Source organism: Megalopta genalis, chromosome 4, assembly GCF_051020955.1.
Source record: "Megalopta genalis isolate 19385.01 chromosome 4, iyMegGena1_principal, whole genome shotgun sequence".
NCBI lineage: Eukaryota > Metazoa > Arthropoda > Insecta > Hymenoptera > Halictidae > Megalopta > Megalopta genalis.
This window is the reverse complement of record NC_135016.1, coordinates 4,175,547-4,196,263: the sequence shown is the minus strand read 5'-3', so window position 1 is coordinate 4,196,263 and position 20,717 is coordinate 4,175,547. Positions and strand designations below refer to the sequence as shown.

Sequence of the window (20,717 nt, the reverse complement as noted above, 5' to 3'; positions counted from 1 at the left end):
GAGAACGCGCGACGACGCGCGTATGCACATGCACGTGCACACGCGCATGCAGCCGAGCCGTGCACGCGGCCCGCGGAAGCCCGCGCCGTCTCGATCAGGGGATTCATACAAAAATGCAAAATTCCATCGCCGCGCGGATGGCCGGCATTTACAACGTACATAGCCGTGTCAACGTTAGATTTACGGAGCACTAAACGCGGCAGTTTTATACTAGTTTGTCAAAGTAACAATAAGACATTTATTCCGATCTTTGACGAGCCTTATTGTAAGCAAGCAAGCAGTATATCGAATAAGCATAAGCGTATCTTTACGGTCTGAATAATCGTAAATCGTTGAAAAAGTCAAATATCTCAGACACTGTAAGTTTTAGTTTCACACGTTTATGCTCAGAATTCCGCGATGTGTCGATAATCGAGCATGAAACATAGCACGCCGATAACAAATACGGGACACGGAAAGAAGGAAAAATCTTTTCCGCGCCGAGGAAAATGCAATCGGCTCTATCGTAACGCGTGCCCCAGGCGTGGCCGAAGTTTGCGCGACCGCGGCAGAACGTTCACGTAACCGCCGCCACGGCAACTGTCTCTCCTCTATGCCTTTATTTTTTTGTGTCATCGATGGCGCCAAACGGCCATAATTCCTCATTAGAAATGCAACACGTATCGTGACGCGAGTCGCGGTCTACGTTTCAATCCGCCGCGTCGCGCCGAACAGATAAGCCTTGAACGAGGCGACGCGACGCGATCGATCCTGATCCTTCCTGTTCTCGCGGCGGAATCCGTTCGATCGCGTTGCGAAAAACAAACCGAAAGCTTTCGGTCTCTTTCGGTAACGCTGTTCCCCTTTCTCCGTTTTCGCTGGAACGAATCGGACGGGAATTGCCCGGCGTGAAAGGACGCCGACGCCGCGGCGGCGGCCAGTAGCGGTGGCGCCTAAGAAGTCATAATCACGAAATCGCTCGATCGGGAATGCAAGACGGCGCTCGTCGACGGATAATGTCGCGCGATTCTTCGCAGCGAGCCGCATATAACCGGCCCCCGGCTCGTCCCGTCGTTTCGCCATTGCTATTTACTATCGACTATCAATCAGTGGCAAAGCTATATTCGTAGCATTCGAATAGGCGGGTGTCGGTGGCTCGCTCGCTCGCTCGCTCGCGCGCGCGTTATGTTAATCCGGTGCTTCGTATGCGCCATGATGCGGCGTGCAGGCACGCACGCATGCGGCATGCATGCGGCCGGTGCAGCCGGAGATGCGTCGAATTCAAATGAACGAGAGCCAGCCTGCTGCCGTTTCTGCTGGGACTGGCTCCGTTCGTTGGCTTCTCTGCTCGGCTTTTCGCCTATCGGCCCGATCGTCCGCCGACAACGGTCGCGATAACGGCAGCCTCGCCGGACTTAATTGTTCGGCCATTACCGTATATTAACGACAATGGCCACAGGTACGCGATCGGAACGCGTTCCGTTCTCGCCGGTCGTTTTCGCGTGAACGTTTTGTTTCCGCCCGGACAGGCGCCGCGTATCGTTCTGTCGAGATAACGAGAGTTATTCGAACGACTGACTCAACAGCGATACAGTTGTGTACGCGTGCGTCTCGCTTTTGATACTGCCAACCCTCCTGTAATGCGGCCGGATTCGTTCCGTGTTCCAGCGAAACCGTGTTAACCGATATGATCGACGTACACGTCGTTTTCAGTCGGGAACGAGATGACAACCTTTCAGCTTCGGCTGACCAGGATACTTCCTCGTCGTGGAGACACTTTTTAAAGTAGATGACAGTACATACTGATCGATGAAAGATAACCAACGTTGCAATGAGTCGTGCAAAGACTTAAAGTCACCAATACACTCGCAAGTTTCTGATACCGTGTACAAGGGTAATCCGACGTTATTAAAAATATGCAGAGTGTGTGAAACATCTTCGAATGTCACTATTTTCTTGTTTCGTTCGATCTATTTTATTGGATATGGCACGCGATCATTTATTATTAATATGGCGTTGCTATGACTGTCGGAATTTCTGCGCCGTGTTTTTGGGAAGATGTTGCGAGAGGGTTGGCTGTATTAGCAAAGAATAGAGCCGTAAACCGCGCGTTTTCTCTCCGCTCCGTATCGCGATGCGAATATTTGCGCGTGCATCCACGACCCGCGGGTCACTATGGCCTCGAAACGAATGGACGAAACGGTGGTTGGCCCTCGCCAGAAGCTTCCAGGAAGCCGGATCGGCGATTTCCATCGATAATGTCACGCGATCGCAGGAACGCCAGGAACCATTGGACACCACCGTTGGCATCGAAATCACGCGCTTCCGACATTCCAGATGATCGCCATTAACGGCACGCTCGTTCCCGATCAATTAGCCACGCTCCAAGCTTCCTCCTTCGGCATGAAGCACTTTTTGTCGGCGTCCGACGCGCGTGATTGCTCGCGCAACGATAGTCCTATCGTCGTTTGTAGCGGAACCACGATCCCGGTCCCTCGAGGCTGATCGTTCGGCGGACTTCCGTAAACCAGCGACTCCGTTCCGCGCTGGTCACGTATTTCCGATCGTTTCGGATCAATATTGACAGCGACCGTTGATAATCCTTATCTTCGATATCGGCTTAATCCGGCCTGAACGCACGGAAACGCTCGGATTAGGCGGGGAGCCGTGGACGCGTTACTTTAGCACTCGAGGGGTGTTCCGCGTTTGCTAGATTGTAACACGTTGTAGAGTAATCCTACTATCACCGAGCATCATTATGCAACAGGTTCTCTTGAAACTGTCTGCTATTTGCTGTCCAAGATCGCTATCATTGCTTCACGTCCCATTTGTAATTCGTTGGAAAGCGCTGCACGAATTTAATTCTTTTCGGAAACCCGACTCATCGTTGACGCTAAATGAGTCACTGAGAAAGAAGATTTCACGCATGTCCAATTACCAAAGTTGGGCGTTATTCGAATAACATTGCGATGTAAAATTTTATTCAAAGAATATTTCCAATTAATTCGTCGAATAACATTTTACTCGAACAATATCTCGAACGAATTCTTCGAATAAAATTTAATTCGTATGATATTTCGAGTAAACGTCCAATGAAAGATGTCCGGCGCGCAATCAGCTAAAAATCTAGGAAATCGAGTGACCACGATTTTATCAGATAACCCGATAGAATCGATGCGAAGTGCAGCGCAACTTCAGAACCATTGATCCTGCGTCTACTATCGCAGAGCATCGATTCTACTGTTCGCGTTTCCGCTTGGCTTTTTCTCCGGTCTTCTTCTTGCGCCACTCCGCAGCAAACGCGGTCGTCCTCGCGGATATTCATGAGCGCGGGGACACTGGAACCGTGGTTGCATGTAATGCAACGAATCGCAACCGCAACGAGCGCAACGGTCCAGCGTTGAACTTTTTTCCGCCGCGGCGGGACAAAACGACGTCTCGGGCATCTTTTTATCGGGCACGCGTGATCGTCGTTTCCTTTTGCCGAGTGATTTGCTGCCAAATTAGGGCGGCCGTTCGGCGCGTAGCTCGTGGCAGTAATTTCCTTGTTCGAGTGAATCGTTAGGGCACACCGGCTATTGCGATCGCAAAACGGTATCCCGTTGCTCGCGAGTCGTTTACTTATCGGTCGACGTATCGAGGTCGATCTCGGTACGATCGATCGTTCGATCGATCGATCGATCGATCTCCAATTACGTATTCCGGAGCACTTGGCGTTGCGGCGCTCTCGGCCGCGGCTGTTTTTTGCCGGAGTCGACGATAATAATCAGCGAGCGGCCGGGGCCCCGCTCGGTAATTATTTAACTTGACCGGAGGCATCGCGGCTGAAATCGCTAATGAAAAATTTATGGTAGGATGCGGCCACGGTTTCGTGGGGTGGCGTCGCACCGGCCCAATTAACTTCATCCCATCGGAAGAGTATTATTATTTGGAGGGACTTCTTTATTTCTTAATTAACGCGTTTGCTCGCGGACTCGCCGATAACGATCTGGGGATAATAGCAGAAAAAATGGCGACGGCTCGGACCGAAACGTTCGGACCTGACGTCGCGATACCATCGGGAACACGTACGATCCGCTTCTGTCGGGTAATTATTCAAATCGGCCGCGCCGGCAGCTCGTTATGTCGAAATCGCGGGAATTACGCGAAACGACCGGCAACGATCTCTTCCACGGGCCCGATCGTTTCTCGAATCGACGTTGTTTCGGACGCATTCGTTTCAGCGGAATCGAGTGCTCGCGCGATCTTTGCGAGACGACGACGAAAGGCTCGCGGCAGTTCCGACGACGAGACGCGGGGATCGTCGATTGCATAATCGAGATTATAATGCGACCGAGATTGAGCAATTATCGATCCGTGCGATCGTTCAGCCTCGTCGCCGGTAGTTTTTACTCGGAACAAGCGCCGAGCATTAGCTATGCCTAATAGTACATTCCTACCCCGCTGTAATTATAATGAGACGCTATATATAGCCGACGCCGTGACAGATTTCCGGAATCAATGTCAACGATTCCAAGGAGACGACTCTATAAATAAACAGCTCCTCGAACTACCTGTGCTCATTGTACGAAACGATCCTTCGCACCTCGCGACGCAGCTATTGTGCGTTTCAAACACGATCTCGATCGAGAGATTTTCTCACTCCTTCATTCTTTAACCGACAGAATTATTGTTCGACTATTTTCATTTCGTTGAATATAGTTTATTTGGCATAAACTGGTCGGATGCCCTTCTCATATTTCTCTGCAAAAATTCAATTCCATACATTTATTCGGAAGGTTTCCTTTGTTTTGTTTCACATTCTGTAGGTTCGATCTTCTCTTCGGAAAGATTTTCTTCTTCTTTAGCAATTAATGTGCGACCGTTTAACTGTTACTCCAATTAAATGAAATATTTGAATTTAACGAAAGCTTCAACAGCCGCAGCGTTAAACACTGCTAGGACGACAAATGCTTTACAAGCTAGATCGTAATCGGAATAATTAATAACCTGGCGATCGTTAAGGGACACGGAACATAAGCGGTTTAATTAATTACCGTGCCGGAGGCGTTTTGTCGCTTAACTCCGACACTCGCGTTTCACTGCTCGCAGCTGTCAATGATCGCGAGTTCCCGCCAGCGTGTTCTCACTGGCGGCATTAATGAAACGGTGGTCGTTAAACCGAACGTTTAACGAACAAACAGGAAATCGCGTTATTTGCCGAACAAATTGTTTCGCGGAGCGTACGCCGAGATCTGCCGGGGTCCGTTCGCGATTATCCGAGATTCCAGGCGGTTCGCGGAAAGCCACGACTCGTCGCGTATTCACCTGGCCGTGCCTATCGGGAAAAAGAAAACAGCTGGAAAAATCGGCGGCTCTCTCTCCGATGCCGCGCACACGCAACCGGCTTACCATACGTGCCGCGCGAAACAAATTGCCATGGGGGGTGACAGGGGGGGACGGAACGCGGCGCAGGGGAAGGCGAAATTATGACGATGGCTGAACCGCGGTCGCTTTCTTTTTTTGCTCGACGGTGATTAACCTGGTTCGTTGTTCCCTCCACGTTGTCTCCGTCGAGAAAAAGCCGCGGCCTAATCGCAAATCACTGCAATCGGAGACCCCACTTTTCCCTTCGCCGATCGCATTTTTATCCGCCCGTTTATTCCGTTCACCAGTTTCCTCGATACCGTGTACCGATATCACGGGTTTCGCCTCGTCTTTCTACTTCGTACTTTTTTCATAATCGTTATTTACGTTTCTTTAATTTGTTCGATTCGTTTCGTTTCGTCCTCGAATTATTCGCGATATCGTTTCTTTCAGTTTCCATTGAAATTGCAATTCAACCCTTTGCGCTCGGAGACATTCTAATTGAACTATCTCCATTCTCTGTGATTTATAATTAGCGCACTTTTATGCGCATGAAATTGAGTCTTGTCACACGTACGACGCTTTCAACAGTTTTTGTGAACAATTTTGGCGAGTTGAACATTCTTTTGCAACGCGTTGAGACAATTTCTGGCGGTGCCTCGGATTCATCGTTCGAGCTCAAAAGGGTTAACAGAAAATTGTATCGCCATTTCTTCGACGACTACACATACCGGTTGAGAACAGCGAACCGTTTAATGGAACGCTAATTCGTCCTAGCACAAGCTTCTTCTAACATGAAATTACGTAAGAGTAATCCACTTTTCAGTAGCGATGTGGTTTTAATTAGCGAACGAGTGAGATGTCTCGGCTAACACGGTCCGATTATTCCTTTGGAGATCGTTGTGTAGAAGGAAATGATTAATATTTCCTCGGACGCGGCGCGGCAATTAAAAAAGCTATTAGCAGGCTCGGCAAAGTGTCGAGAAAACGTGGGATTAATTCGAAACGTTTCGTTAAGGCGGCGGCGTAACGTTGGAATACGCGCAAGGCTTCTGTGCTTTCACCGCTCGGCTAGCCTCTCTCTATCAGCCACCGTTGGAGGTGATACATACTTAAATCACGTGTTTACTGGCTACCGGCACAATTAGACAGACGCGTAACCAGCAATTTGCCTCGGTTCTCGCAACGTTTTCCGATTGTTCCAATTGATTGCCGAGCCTGTCGAGGTCTCGCGACACGGTCCCGCGAGCACGGGCCCGCGGTTCCAAAGGAAACGCCGTGGTGATTACAACGTAAACGCCGCTGCGAGGTCTGTTAGGCTACGATATGCCTGTATAATTAGCCCCCGCGACAAATATGGAGACGGGAGAGTCGCGTGCAAGACCGCGTCGATAGACTCGTACGCTCTCGTAAAAGATTACGAGACTGGCGGGGAGAGAGGATTCCAAAGCCTCTTCGATTAGCCTTTGCATAATGATAGAACTTCGAATATTGAAGCTAATTGTTTGTTTTTTAGATATTTAACGTCTGTGTGTTTTTACCGAGGATACAAGCGTAGCTGATTATTTTAAAGTTATCTCCGAATTGAGATTAGTAAAATTAGAAAACAGATTAACATATCATTGAATCTTTTCAGAAATATTGCACCTAGTTAATTCCTGGTAATACACGAGCGTAGCTAATTATTTTAATTGCCCCAAAAACGGGTATCGGTATTCGACGACTTACCATTTTGCAAAGGCTGTTCAAGAAGTCAGAGATACCCTTGGGACGCTCTCCTTACGGGAGACGGAGAAAGAACAAACCGTTTCCCGCGAGGCTGCCTAATTGACTCCGGTTCACCTGCGGATCATGTTGGCGTAACCGTAGATGCCCGGGTGGGTTCGTTCGGGCACCGGTAGGAAGCCTGAAACCCGAGAGAGAAAGGTTTCGCTTCCTCCGACGCACAAAAGACGAGGACCTGTTCCGAACGATTGAGCTGCACTTCCTTCGGGGTGGCCGGCAGGCTCTTTGTTGCCGTCAGTAAATCATCGGACGATCCACGACCGAGATTTTGGTGAATGCTCGAACTGATCGCCGCGATAACCTGTGGGACCGGCTAAGTGCTCGGTGTTCCGGAAAACTGAGCGACGTCTACGAGCTTTCCTCGGCAAATATAATCGATGGCAAAGTTAGATCTTTTTCTGTTCAAATTTCTTACAATTTTTCTAATAATCGAATAATCGTATCTCCTCTTCCTGCATGTACAGCGTCTGCTGTACACAGTAATCTTGTAGCGTATGTATAAGATTTACAAAAATTGATCTACATTGGCACCCCAATCTATCAGGAAATCCATCCTACTAGTCTCAGTAACTGGTCCAAAATTTTGCTATCGACCTAGGGGGACCAGTTACTGAGACTAGTAGGATGGATTTCCTGATAGATTGGGGTGCCAGTGGAGATCGATTTTTTGTTCAAAAATTGTCCATTTTTGTGGTCAATCTGGGCGTCCTACCAAAACGTACAGTAAATTCTCCTTAATTTTCCTTCAGCTTGTAAACGAAAATTTGGGAATAGAAGATACGATTATGCGAGCCGTGCACCTCGTTTTTATAATTGCTGACAATCGGCAACTATAAAAATGAGCCGCGAGGTTTCAGTGTACGTACATTGAGAGAATAAATAATTAGAATAAATAAATCCGACATGTAAAGTGTCACAAAAGGACAACCACTTTTCCAGTCTCCTACGACAACAGCTAAACCGATCATACTTTCGCTACTTACTAGCACGCGACACGATACACGTGGCCTCGGGGGCCAGATAATACGTCCGATTTTCAGAGTGTCACAGCGGAACGGCCACTTAGGTCCAAAGACCATCCAGAGGCCGGCAAGATTAATCGTCGGCGGCCGGAGGTTTGCAGAAGCGATCCGTGCCACTGTTTGCACAGGCGAGCTCGTTCAAAGCGCCTGGTTGTCGTCGCGGTTGCTCAATTGTGCTTCAGCTTGGCGCTCGGAGCGAAGAACAAAGACTCGCGAGGACTCGTTATTCCGCGGCGCGTGACAAGCTCTCGACGGTGAGTTTACTTTGGCAGGCAGCGTGCCTTGGTATTCCAGGTATCGGGATTCCGGCGATAACAGCACGGTTTCCCGCGGGACGAGCCGAGAAACTCGGATTCTCGGATTCTCCCCTCCCCCCCCTTTCGTCCGACGTGTTTCTTCTCGATCGGCGATCTCGTCGCGACGCGTCCCGCCGATCGCGAAATTGGACGAGACTTTACGTTCCGGTCGGATGGATCGTCGCGATTCATTTTCGACCAATTATATCCGATCGGGCCGCTGAAAAATCGGGCGCAACGATCATCAAAGGTGGTCCTTACGTCGCGCCGCGCCGATGCGAAACGAGGCCGAGTATTATCATAAAAGGTCCGCGGGTCCACGCGTGTAATTTGGAGCAATTTGGCAATTGCATATAATTGGTGAGGATGCCTTTTACTCGGGCTTGCCCGCGCCGCGCTCCACGCGGTCGAGTTAAGTAGGGCTAATCACTGGTTCTGCTCTCTCTCGAAAACACGAGGAACCTGCCTTCTAGCGCCGAAATGCCAAGGCCCTGCGCACCGACGCGACGCTACTCGACGCACACAACCGGCACGGGCCGCGGCCTAAAACACATATACCTGGGGCCCTCGTGGAATGGCAGGACCCAGGACCCACCTACTTCCCAGAAATAAGGGCCTCCGAGCCCCTATTGTTCTTGCTAATTGCCACCCCGCGCAACCACCCGTTCCTCCGGCCGGCTCTCTACGTTGTCTGGCCCTCGTCTTTAATGGCCAGGTACTCGGGGATGATAGTTACAGGGCCCAACGCAAATACCGGGCCCCGTACGTACTCTTTGTGGAGCCGAGGCTAGCCGAAAGACCGAGGATACCCTTGGCCGAGGACAATTTCTTCGGGTATCCGCCTCCGGCTACGATACCTCCGCACGATACTATCCTTGCTTCGGCCAGAGAGGAATGCCGCCTCTATTAGCGCCCGATAACATCGATCCTCTTCTTTCCGTTTTCCCAACGACCGAGCGCCGCTTCGTCCTCGCCGCCTGTTTCCTCGTCGCGCAAAATACTTCGTCTCGATTTTATTGGGCCGCACGTGATCCACGATTATTCCGCGCGCGTCCGCGCGGGGCCATAAATTTCTTGGATCGCGGCGCGGCTCGGATACAGCCGATAAAATTAGCAGCCGCCGATGCCGGCCAACGACGAGATCGCCCCGCGAAACTTTCTCTTATTTAATTGACTCCCGTGCCGATCTCGGCGATCGCGCGCGCGCGGGTCCAGCTTCCGTCATGTTCGTCGATCGTATCGCTGATTTACGGCGAGACTTAAACTGTCCCGCCGTTCTCCGATACAGATTTACCCGCGGGCTGATTTACCTTATCCCGAGAGGACAGCCCTCGATCGGAGCCCGGCGACGCGCATTGGAGTATCGAGTCCAACAAGATGGCCGCAGCGCGATTTTACAGATCTTGCGTGCGATGACAAATCTTCGCTGTCCGAGATATCGGAATACGTGGACGTTATTTCATTATTTCCAGAATACTGTTTCATTCAACTGTGCGCTCGTGTTGCGTTGTACCGCGTTGGAAGTAAAAACTTCTGTGCCGCGGTCATTTCTCTCGCATTGTCCCTCGGCTTGGCTATGAAAGTGGACAATTTGGGAAGAGGTGATACGATCGTTCGAGCCTTGCGGCTCGTTTGTATTCGTCGATTATCAACAATCGTAAAATCGAGCCGCGTGGTTTGGGGAGATTTGGGAGAATTTACTGTACCCATTTTTCTCTACGGCCGTTTATGAAATATCCCTCGGACTCCCTGCTTTCTCCCAGGATGTTTGTTATCGTCTTGCGAGGTCCTTTCGTGATGCAACGTTCGGTGGCATTCGGCGCGAAAGGATTCGGGAGCCGAGACCCCGTAACGTTGCGTCACCTGAGAACCCGTGGACGAAATTGATTCGGCTCGTGTCACCGTCAATAAAGAACTTAACTGGTCTTTCTTCGTGCGTCCACGGGCCCGGAATCCGGTCGGACTCCCCGGGCCGACGGGGAGAGCAAAGGACCCACGGTCCCAGCACGAAAACCAAGAGTTTTATTGAGCAGCCCCGGTTCCTCCCGGTCGGCCCGGCGATCCGGTGGCCACCGGTGGGGGCAGAAACCGGCCCATTATGCGGGTGCACTTGTCGTCCGTGCGGCGAAACGCTTTGCATCGTTGCGTCCACCGTAGAAATTGCTTTAACCCGCTACGCCGTGCCGCTTCGTATTTTATGGTCGCTGTACACCGGACAAACTGTGTCCCCGATACTGTATGCCCGTCTCAGCCTGCTGTGACCGGCCATCTTTTAACCGGGTAGGTGCAATTAAAAATGCCAGCGAGGCGGCTGCACGAAAACTTAACCGTTGCTCCGAGTTTTACGGAGATCGACGTTTACGATACATAAAAGGATAGAAAACCAATGATTTTCGACTTCGTCGTGACTCGGGTTTACTAAAAATGAATTTAAAAAAGATAAAAAGACTGGATTCTTTTGAAGGTTCTAAGGTGGAATGCGTCCTTAAGAAATATTGATGTGGGCAGAAAAACTCGAGAAAAGGCTCGAGTCTTCTAAAAAAAAACGATGTTTACGATACGTTTACGGTACCGTGAGAATATGATCGAGCAATTATTTGCTCCAGCAGCACCACGATTGCATTTAAAAATAAACGACAAAGAAGCGGCGAGAAAACTCGCGAAATAGTGCGAGTTTTCTAAAAATCCGCGATTCTCGTGTTCCCGTGACCGCGAGCAAAAATAAAGGCGCCAGGCAGGAAACTCGAGGAAATGTCCGAGTTTCCAAAGGATGGCAGCCAAAATCTCCGGTCGACTGTAATAAGCACTGCCGTGACACGGTGGATGTTCGCTCGAAGCGAAAACGCTTGGTAAGAAAATTAATTTCGTTCTTGTTACGGCTCGGAGAGAGGAAAGAAAAAAGATTCTGGAATACCTGTGTCTCTTTTTTTGGCTTTGGTTCTTCGGTACACGACGTGGATTCTCGAGCGGAGAAGAAGTTTAATCGGTGCCTTGTTCTTGACCAGTCATCCTCCTTAAAAAGGAGAAAGGGCGAGGGAGAGGACGAGAGAGAGAGAGAGAGAGAGCGCGAGAGAGAGAAGGAGAGAGAGCGAGAGAGAGAGAGAAGGAGAGAGAGAAAGAACGAGAGAGAGAAAGAGGAAGCCTCGGGACCCATTAAACGGATGCACTGTTGTCTTTCACGATTATATATAACGCTCGGGCATATCCTCGCCGGTTTGATAATCCGTGAGGTCCGAAATACCCTCGCCGCGGCAATAAAACCGATCGTAGACCTCCTGGAGAGCGACACGGGGCCGTCTTTCGCTGGGAGTCAATGAAGAATCGACCGAATTCGTGCGGTACCCGGTCCCCGTTTAATGGGGATCATTAGTTACAGCTTTTATCGGACGTCTGTCCACCGGCTGGATCAGCGGGCCGTATTACCGATGAAATATCGCCGTCCGAAAAGAACTTCTATCCATATCGAATTTAACGAGCCAATTAGCCAGCCCTCTCCTATCCTTGACAATTAATGAAACGTTCGTCGTCGTTTCGCAACTTTTCCTCTCGCTTATCCGACCGATTTCTCGTACGCCGGCCAACCGGAAGGCTCGTGTTCCAGCTGTTTGAAAAATATCTTCAATCGGAGACAGCGATGGGCCCCGATAACGGGCCCGTGAAATTTGTTCGGTATCCGGTGCCGGCCGATCCCGCGGATCACTCGATCTACGCCAGCTCTCTCTCTTTGCCTTCTTCCTACAGATCCGAATACCGTCAGCGGCACGCTCTCGGCCAAAGTTTCTCACGAATCTCTCGGGGAACTCGCCGGGGGGACCGGTCCTCCTCGGTCTCCTCTCTCTCTTTTTCTCTCTCTCTCTCTCTCTCTCTCTCTCTTCCTTCGTCCGGGCTCCACCTTCTACCTTCTCGGCCCTCGACGGCCGGTGGCCACTCCTTTCGGCGTCGATGAGGAAACCGTCCCGGTCCTTTTTGTTCTTGCGCATAACTCCGCAGGTTCATAGCCCACTCGCAGCCGCACCGCACCGGGAACAGGTGTCCCGCGGTGGCCCAGGACGTGACTCGCCTCGGGACCCCCTTTTTCGTCCTCCTGCAACAAACGTTTATAATTCTCGACACCGCTGCACCGTGCCTCGCCTGATTGCGATTTCGATCGCGTGGACGCCGACCTTGCGCTCCTGGCCGATGGTCATTGTCGTGGTAAAGCCGGTGCAATTCAACGCTGGAATTACCTAACAGCCGAGTCTTTGCTTGCTATCCCGTCGCGCCAATTGCAACCCTCATCGAAGCACAATGCTCGTTAAGTTCCGCTACGATAACGTCGGATTTATCTGATAAATACCAAAATTATCTTCCATGTTGCTTCTTTGCATTTTTTAAGACAACGTTACTTTGTAGCTCGCCGTTAGGGTCTTTATCTCCGGGCTGTTTATATTAGGACCGATACGGTCTGCGGATGCATGACGAGGGTCGCGACGGCTTCGAGTCGTCGGTCGTGCAGCAAAGTCGTGCCTTATTCGTTCTTTAAAAGAAAGTCGTAATTAGACCGCGGTTTTAATCATTCGAATGAATTGCAAATAATGCAATATCCTTTTTTTAATTCTCTATATGGTTTTATTGGTTTGCGATTGATCTACTCGGTCTTGCCGTAAACGCATAAAATCCGCAGTCGAAATGTATTCCACGGTGTTGCGTTTAACAAGAAATTTGGACGTTTGGCTGGGTTATCATTTTTCTGTTACACTAGACAGCGTAATAAGCAGCTCGCAATTTTCTTAGATTTTCTGGAAGCCCGATACAGTAGGAAACAGGGACGACATTTCGTTCGATTCGGTGGCTCCGATGATGAAATATTAAATACACGGCGGATTCTGATACGACCAGCGCATATATTACATTCGTATTTCTTGCGGGGCTTCAAACAGTTCGTTTGAAACAGCCATTACTCAGGCCTTTAATTGGGCCCGCGTTATTCATGACGGACAAATCATGCAGTTAACAGTTAAAGCCACGCTTCCGACGTGCATAAGGACATCGCCGAGGCACCCAGACACCGTTTCCGTCTTTTGCCGCGAGTTATCGCCGTTCTTATGTAAATTTATTCGGAATATTAATTTCTAATCGGCCGGACGGAGCCAGGCGTTAACATTGACGGAGAGCCCCCGCCGTTGAACTTCAACCTGTCGTATATCATGGCCGATTTCCAATACGCTTTCCATAATTATCTCGGGAGCGGTGCGTGCAAAAACCCGCGGCGTCGACAATCTATTCGAAGAATCCTATTTAATAAATAGAGACGCGGCGCCGCGCGACTGGTCTAAATTTTAATTAAACCGTGAACCCGGTGGGCCTCGTCAGGCTAGGCCAGAGTTGTTTGCAGAAGCGACGCTGCGGGCAGCTTCTGGCTATCGTTCCGGGCGCGATTCATCATCGGAAGGGTTAATCGGGTCGCGGCAGAGGCCTGGTTTCAGTTCAACGACTTAAGGACCCGGCGTGGCGTGCAAGGATCCGCTGGAAACCGCAACGGATCTCCCATTATCGGAGGACAATCGTTTGCTCAACAGGTCGAACGACCTGCCGTCGACGCAGCCACGCACAAAGCCCGCTACGATTGAGAAACGACCGATCCCTCTCTCTCTCTTTCTCCTTCTCTCTCTCTCCCTTTCTCTCCTCTCCCTGTCTGTTCGTCTCGCATGCACGCGAGCCCCGGTCTCCCCGAAGAGTTCGCAATCTTCCATCGTAATCCCCGATGGTTGTCCGAACGAGCGCTCCTCGCCGTGACGACTTTGTTTCCTCATCGGCACTAAAACGAATCGAGAACTGGCTACCGCGTCCCGTGAAACTCGACGCGTCGCGGCGCACACGGCCCACCAACGCGCTTTCCGTCGCGACGGAATACTAATTACGGCAATTCAGAACGCTGGACGCTGCTAATTAGAAATTAAGATAGCGGAGCCGTCGCGCTGTATTACAATTGCCTCGTGACGCGGCCGACGGAATCAACAATTAAGCTGCGCGCCGTGTCGAAACTTCCTATCAACGAGCGCCGGTGCGATTTCGACCGAAGATACCGTGGCCCCGGTTCAACATAGTGACAAGCCCGAGACACGTGGGCTTCGGCCGATCGACGGAGTTGCTTGGAATATTCGGTCAGCTTTTGCGATTTTTGCTCTGCGATTCGTACAGCGGGTTTCGAATCCGAACCACAGCTTCTGGAACGTTGAAGCAACCGACATTTCAATTTGAGCTTAATTCGTTTAAGTGACGGAAAAAAAATTTTCCATTGCAATTGCTCGTCGTGCGTCCCCACAGACCCTGTCGGTCTTTATATAAACATGTTATGGATTTAGCGTTTTAGAAAATTGTAAAAACGTCTTCAAAGTCGTATTTATGATTAATATATCGCGTATACATTTTCTATATTTATTTGAATAAAACAAGAGAGAGAGTGAAGAAGCCACGCCTACTCGAAGTGCTCGGGGCAAGTCGCGAACGTTCGCTAGGGAAGGCGTGGCTACGTTGCTCTCAAAAGAGCCAGAACAAGCTTCCGGAAAGGACACCGTGCTGCAACATGGTTTGAAGACTAAATTACGACCGACCAGATCGATCAGCGACTGATCTCGCGCAATTAAAAAGAGTTTATCAACGTTTTAGCGAACGAACCGCGCACGGCGGTCAGTTGTCGGTGACGATCCCTGTAACACCGTGGCTAATGGCTAATTGTCGTTGCGTAACGCGACCGGCGTCGCCGTCGCAATTAATTAGAAAATCCGATATTGAACGCTATCGACGTTGCTCGCGGTCTCGCTCCGTAATTGGCCGGCGGTAATGCGATTATCGCCTCGCCGCGCCGCGGCGGACGCCGCTCGATCGCGACGCGACGAAATAAAATCCTCTCGCGATCGGAGCGAGAGCGGACGCGACTCGTCGCAACTCGCACGCATATAGGAACGGTCGGGTTCGCGGCTTGTTACGCAATGTACGTGCATTAACGGACACACTCGAGGGAGTCCGGGAGAAACTCATTAGTTTCATCATTCCGGGACGATGGTGTACGGCGCGGGCCGCGAGCGGTGCCGCGCACGTACACAGACTCGCGCGCGGGTCGTCGCTCTTCTAATTGCATATACAACGGGCCTCGTTCAAATCAAGTTTCCGTCGAGCACGGCTTTCTATCCTCGGGCATGCTCGCCTCGCGCTGGCCTGGGCCTCGGCGGACCGCGCGAGCCTCGGTGCCCGCGCTGAAAACCGACTCGTTAGCCGATATCGATTCCCGTTTCTTTCGATCCGGGGCCCGCGACCCCGTACGCGAGCCTTCGATCCGCAATTACCACTCCCGGGGTGTAACGATCCGGGGAATAATTCCGCGCGTGGTCTGCCCGCCGAGAAGCCCCATTAGCCGCGAACCGGCGCGCAGTGGGGCGAAAGGCGTCCGAAAGCGGAATTAAGTCCCCTTTCATAAATGCCCTCGGAATTTACAAAAAAAAAAGAAAATCTGTGCAGACAGTTAACTGAACATTTGGGTCGCAGCGTGGTATAATATTTTTCCAGTTTTATGAATTATTAATGCGGCTGTAAAACGTCGAAGACTGCCCGCCCCGAATTGACCGAAATATATAAAATTATAATTTACGATGCTGTTACCTTCTGGATTTCATTTTCATGGTATTTTCATTCTCGATTTTTGATACATATTCAGAGCGGAATTCGGTACTTTCATCGATGCCTTCGTGGCAAATGTTTTCTGGTCGCGTTTGGGTGGCTCTTGTCCCCACCGCGCGGCGATCGCATCGAGAGGCTCGATTAATTAGTTAATTATAACAACGTGGCCGGGCCCTCCCCCTCGCGGGGTGGCGGCTTTGTTTAAGCTCGATCAGCATACATGAATATTTCATACCGGATAAGTGACGAATGTCGAACCCTTCCTCGCCTTACTCCTGCTGCCGTGTTCCATCGACAAATAAACAAGCTTATCAGCGTAGAAGTTACATGCTACAGCACGTGTATCTCGTTAGATAGATCCGACGTCTCGTCTCGGCTCCCGGGAGCAAGCATCGACGACGCTATCGTACGTCGGTGAGTTAAAGGTTAAGCCTCGCCGAGAAGCCACGCTAAAACCTTTTATCGGTGACGACGCGATACCGGGAATTCGCCGGGATGATCCGACGACCACGAAGAAATCGGACAGCTTTACGAGCGCAAAACACACGGGACCGTGGACGTTCGTCAATGGCTGTCTGCCTTTTTTGTCAGCGGCGTCCATGCTCTCTATTTTTCGAGAGAGAGAGAGAGAGAGAAGCCACCGGCGGCCCCTCTGAACGCTCCGCCATCTACATAAATCGGGACCTACAACGTTATCAAACCAGCTGAAATTTCCTTCCCCGCGTTCCTGTCGAGGGACATTATTTAAATATTTTCTCGGAGCCACCGAGAATTCACTGCAGCTCGATGTTACTAGACAACTCCGCGAGATTCTTCATAAATTGATATTTCTCTGTCCGAGGTAGACGTTATCGCGTCTTAACGTTTCTACGAAATATTACGCAATATTACACAAATTCTATTAAAGCACTAATCTGAATTCGTAAGATTTATGTGTATTGAGCGGAATATTTTACACAAATCCTTTGAAAAGTATCGCTTTCATCTATTTTATTGTTTTTCGCATGGTTTTCCATTTTTATCCGGGTTTTATCCCGAAGATATTATTTTAGCATATTTCATCTAATAAATAAAACAAAATGTATTACAAATTTCATTGATATATTTTCGAACAATTTTTACCATTCCAGAGTCATCTGACCTGACTCCGTCAGACGGTACAGAAATGAAATTCCTCGGGGCCAGCGGTTGATAAGGGTCGACGTGTCGATCGTGAAACGATGATCTCAATTCGGGACCGGCTTTCGCTAATTTCTGGGATTCTGTCCCGAAGACTCCGTCGTGTCTGGCATTTCGGGGTAATAGAATCCGCGGGAATCGATTCGGGGTGGTTCCCGGGGCCGCAATAGTTTGGCAACCGGGGCAAAAATGTAAAAGAAAGAAACACGAGCGATATGGGCGTGTGGAGAGGGGGGGGGGGGGGGGTAGACCGTCGAGAAATAATTAATATGCCACGGACGCATAACGAACGACCCCGCGAAGCAGTCTGTTTGTTTTCGGACGGGTCTTCTTCGGCTCCAGGCATGTCGGCCGTATCTCTCTTTTGCCCGGGCCTCCTCGACCTCCCGCTGCTTCCCCTTTTTCCCTTTTTATTTTAAACGCACACGAGGCCCTTCGCCGCAGCTCCTTTTGTCTCTGTCCTCCTCTCCCTTCCTCCCTCTCTCTCTCTGTCTCTCTCCTCGTCTCTCCCGCACCGATCCTCCCGGGCTCTCGAGGTCCTTCTCCAGACGAGACAAATTCCTTTCGGAGAAATTTCCGATCTCCTTGTCATACGCTAACGGAACCCGAATATTTCAATCATATTACAAGCTACGCCGCCAGTAAACAATTCCTCGGGGATTCTTCGAGGTGCAACGGTGCAGCGTCCGGGGCTTTCCGGAGACGGTGGCGCATCCGGATGCGGTGCTCCCCCTCCTTGCGTAATTCAGAGTGCAGAGATTTTTCTTAAAAACTTCGGTCCTCTTGTTCCGCCCCTGTCCCCCCGTATTTGCGTTCTCTGTCGCACCAGAAGGGCTCGTGAGAGCCGGCCAATGGGCCGAGCGAACGGCATCGATGCACACAGCCGAGGGCCGCATGCCTCTCTCCATATATTCTCTCCACTTTAATCTTTCTTTTGTGACTCGGCTGTTTTAGCGTTTTTTATTCCCCGATGAGCCGGGCTTCGTCGACCGGAGAGAGACGAAGGCAGAGAGAGCGAGAGAGTAACAGAGAGAGAGTGAGAGAGAGAGAGAAGGAAGAGACGAGGGAGAGAGAGGAAGGCTGCGCTGCAGGCTTATTAGCAAGAACTCCGAGGAGAAAGAGGAGAATGTAAGAAGGTTCTGTCGAGAGAGAAAGGGTCGTTTAATGGGGGGAGGGTTCCGGAGACAGAGCGGCCGCAGTCGCGGATAAAGATGGCCTCGCATTACCATAATAAACAACTGTACCGCGGTTAATCGTCGCGGGAGGTTGTTCTTTGTTCGATTTCTTCCGGCGGCGCGGCGCGTTCGAGGACGGGACAAAGAGCCTTGTCGCCGATCCTACGCGGCCAGATATCCGATCGCGAGAACGGAATTATTTCGTTACATCGGGCCGCGCGGTTCAATCCGCGGTAGCCGAGTCAATTATTCCGTTGACCGTGGCTGCGAGCACGAAGAGGGGGGAACGATGGCAGAGGCCGGGGAACGACCGAAGGGGAAGAGTAAAGTCACGGATAAAGATGGCTCCGCATTATCATAATAAACAAGCGGCACGATGGTTAGTCACCGCGAACTGCTCCATGTCTCTTTGCTTATTTCGTACGGCCCTCATTAACACACCGCGGGGAGAGAGAACTCTACTCCGGCCGTGTAATGTATATTTACGCTACGTCAAGCACGGTCCCAGCGGATCGGCCGTGTTCCTCCAGGCGGATTCCTTCCAGAACCTCCGATCCTCTTCTTCCAGCCACTCCGTTTTACACAAAATGTACACCGGCTTTCGCATTTCTTTGCCTCGATTCAACTACAAATTTACACAAACCTAACGAGCCGGTCAACACGGCCAGTTTCGCATATATTGTTTTAACACTTTGCGCCCGGATTTCGTCGACACGGCGCGACATTAAGTTATTATCCTTTCTCGTGTTACACGGTGATCGCGTGAAATGCAGTAGTAAAAAGTGACCAACGTCTGTTGCTCTATGGGAATAACAAGCCTTTAATTTATTCAGATCAGAACGAGACAATTCTTGTTTCTTGCGTGCCTTCATCTACTTTCATTCTCGAAGTTTGACGACAGAAGAATTCTGTTTCGATTTCAAAGAAATCCGGGTTAACATTATCTTGGCGTAACCAGTCCAGTGTTATAAATTTTCCGAACAGACGCAATTACCGTCTTCCGCATAAACGAACGATAGCAAGAATTTTGTAAGAGTTTCGTAAGAATTTGATAAAAATTCAGTTCATCGGTGTCGGCGTTCGATCGTTCCATTTTCGCGAACAATAGCGTGGAAGACGGCTGTCCGGGCAGACAGGTAAACGAAAGCCTAGGCCCGCGTGTCTACCTGTTGCGACGCGCAGGGTATAATCTTTTATGACTTTCAGTCGGCTACTCATTAGAGGCGGCCGCCGACTATCGACGCAGCGAGTGCCTCGGGACGTTGGAACGCGAAAACCCCGATCGTTCCTGGAATTATATTGCGCATCCTCGAATGGTCTTATCGGGGCCAGGTCGTATAAATAAAGATGAGTTGCAATCAATTAGCGGAGCACCGCGTGTCGCCCCGCTCCGTATAATTTCGACGATCCTTGCGCACGCTGTTGCGGTTCTGTATCGAGTGAGACCGCGATGCAGCGGACCACCCATGCTATTGCATCATTAATCAGACCGCGGGGTTGATTAATCGTCGATGACGATTCCTCCGCGCTGGTCTTGTTCCGCGTTATCGCGATTTCGAGAAAGAATCCACGGGAATTTCCCCTCGCGAAAGCAACGTTGATCCTCGATTACGCGCGATGGCCACTTAATATTGCATCTTGTCTTATTCTCCTCTCTCTCTCTCTCTCTCTCTTTCTCTCTCGCTTTACGAACTCGAAGCCCTTGCGTGACTTCGCTCGCCAGATAACAGGGCACTGTTCCCAGTCGTTTACGCGTTTCATCGCAAGGCGATTCGCCAGCAGCGATCGTAACGGCCAGCTAATTAAAACACGGTGCCTGGCGCTTGTTACAGATTCTCGGGACGTGCGGGAGGTGACGTGTTACTGCAATCAGCCGGAATGCGTGCCCCAAGGATACATGTGCCGCGGCAGGGGCTGCTTCACCGAGCTGCCGTCGAACGCGAATCCTTCGCTTCTGAGAGCCAGCCACGACACCAATGGCGGCTGCCTCGACGAGAGCTTCAAGGAGCGCCGGTGTCCCAAGGGATACCTCTGTTGCGAGCAGGATCTCTGCAACCACGTCGACAGTCCCGCGATGAGAAACAGGATCAACAAGACCCTCCAAGGTGAGACGAGAGGCGGCCTCGTTCGATAATAAAACCGCGTACACGATCGAACTCGCCGCAAACATCGTTCCCGATCCTCGCCGACCTCACACGAAACGGAAAACGAGCCGGCCCTTTTTTAATGCATCGCACCAGTACCACCTGTGGAAGCAACTCGTTCCAGGCTTTTTACAA

The 20,717-nt window shown here is 50.6% G+C and overlaps 1 protein-coding gene across 1 annotated transcript in view; it reads left to right on the top strand.

The window, feature by feature from the left end:
* LOC117223819 (BMP and activin membrane-bound inhibitor homolog) overlaps positions 1 to 20,717 on the top strand; it is a 30,532-nt gene that overhangs the window by 8,117 nt on the left and 1,698 nt on the right. The window contains exon 2 of the mRNA XM_033476355.2: positions 20,271 to 20,543. Coding sequence (XP_033332246.1) covers positions 20,271 to 20,543 — 273 coding nt within the window. The remainder of the gene's footprint in view (positions 1 to 20,270; positions 20,544 to 20,717) is intronic.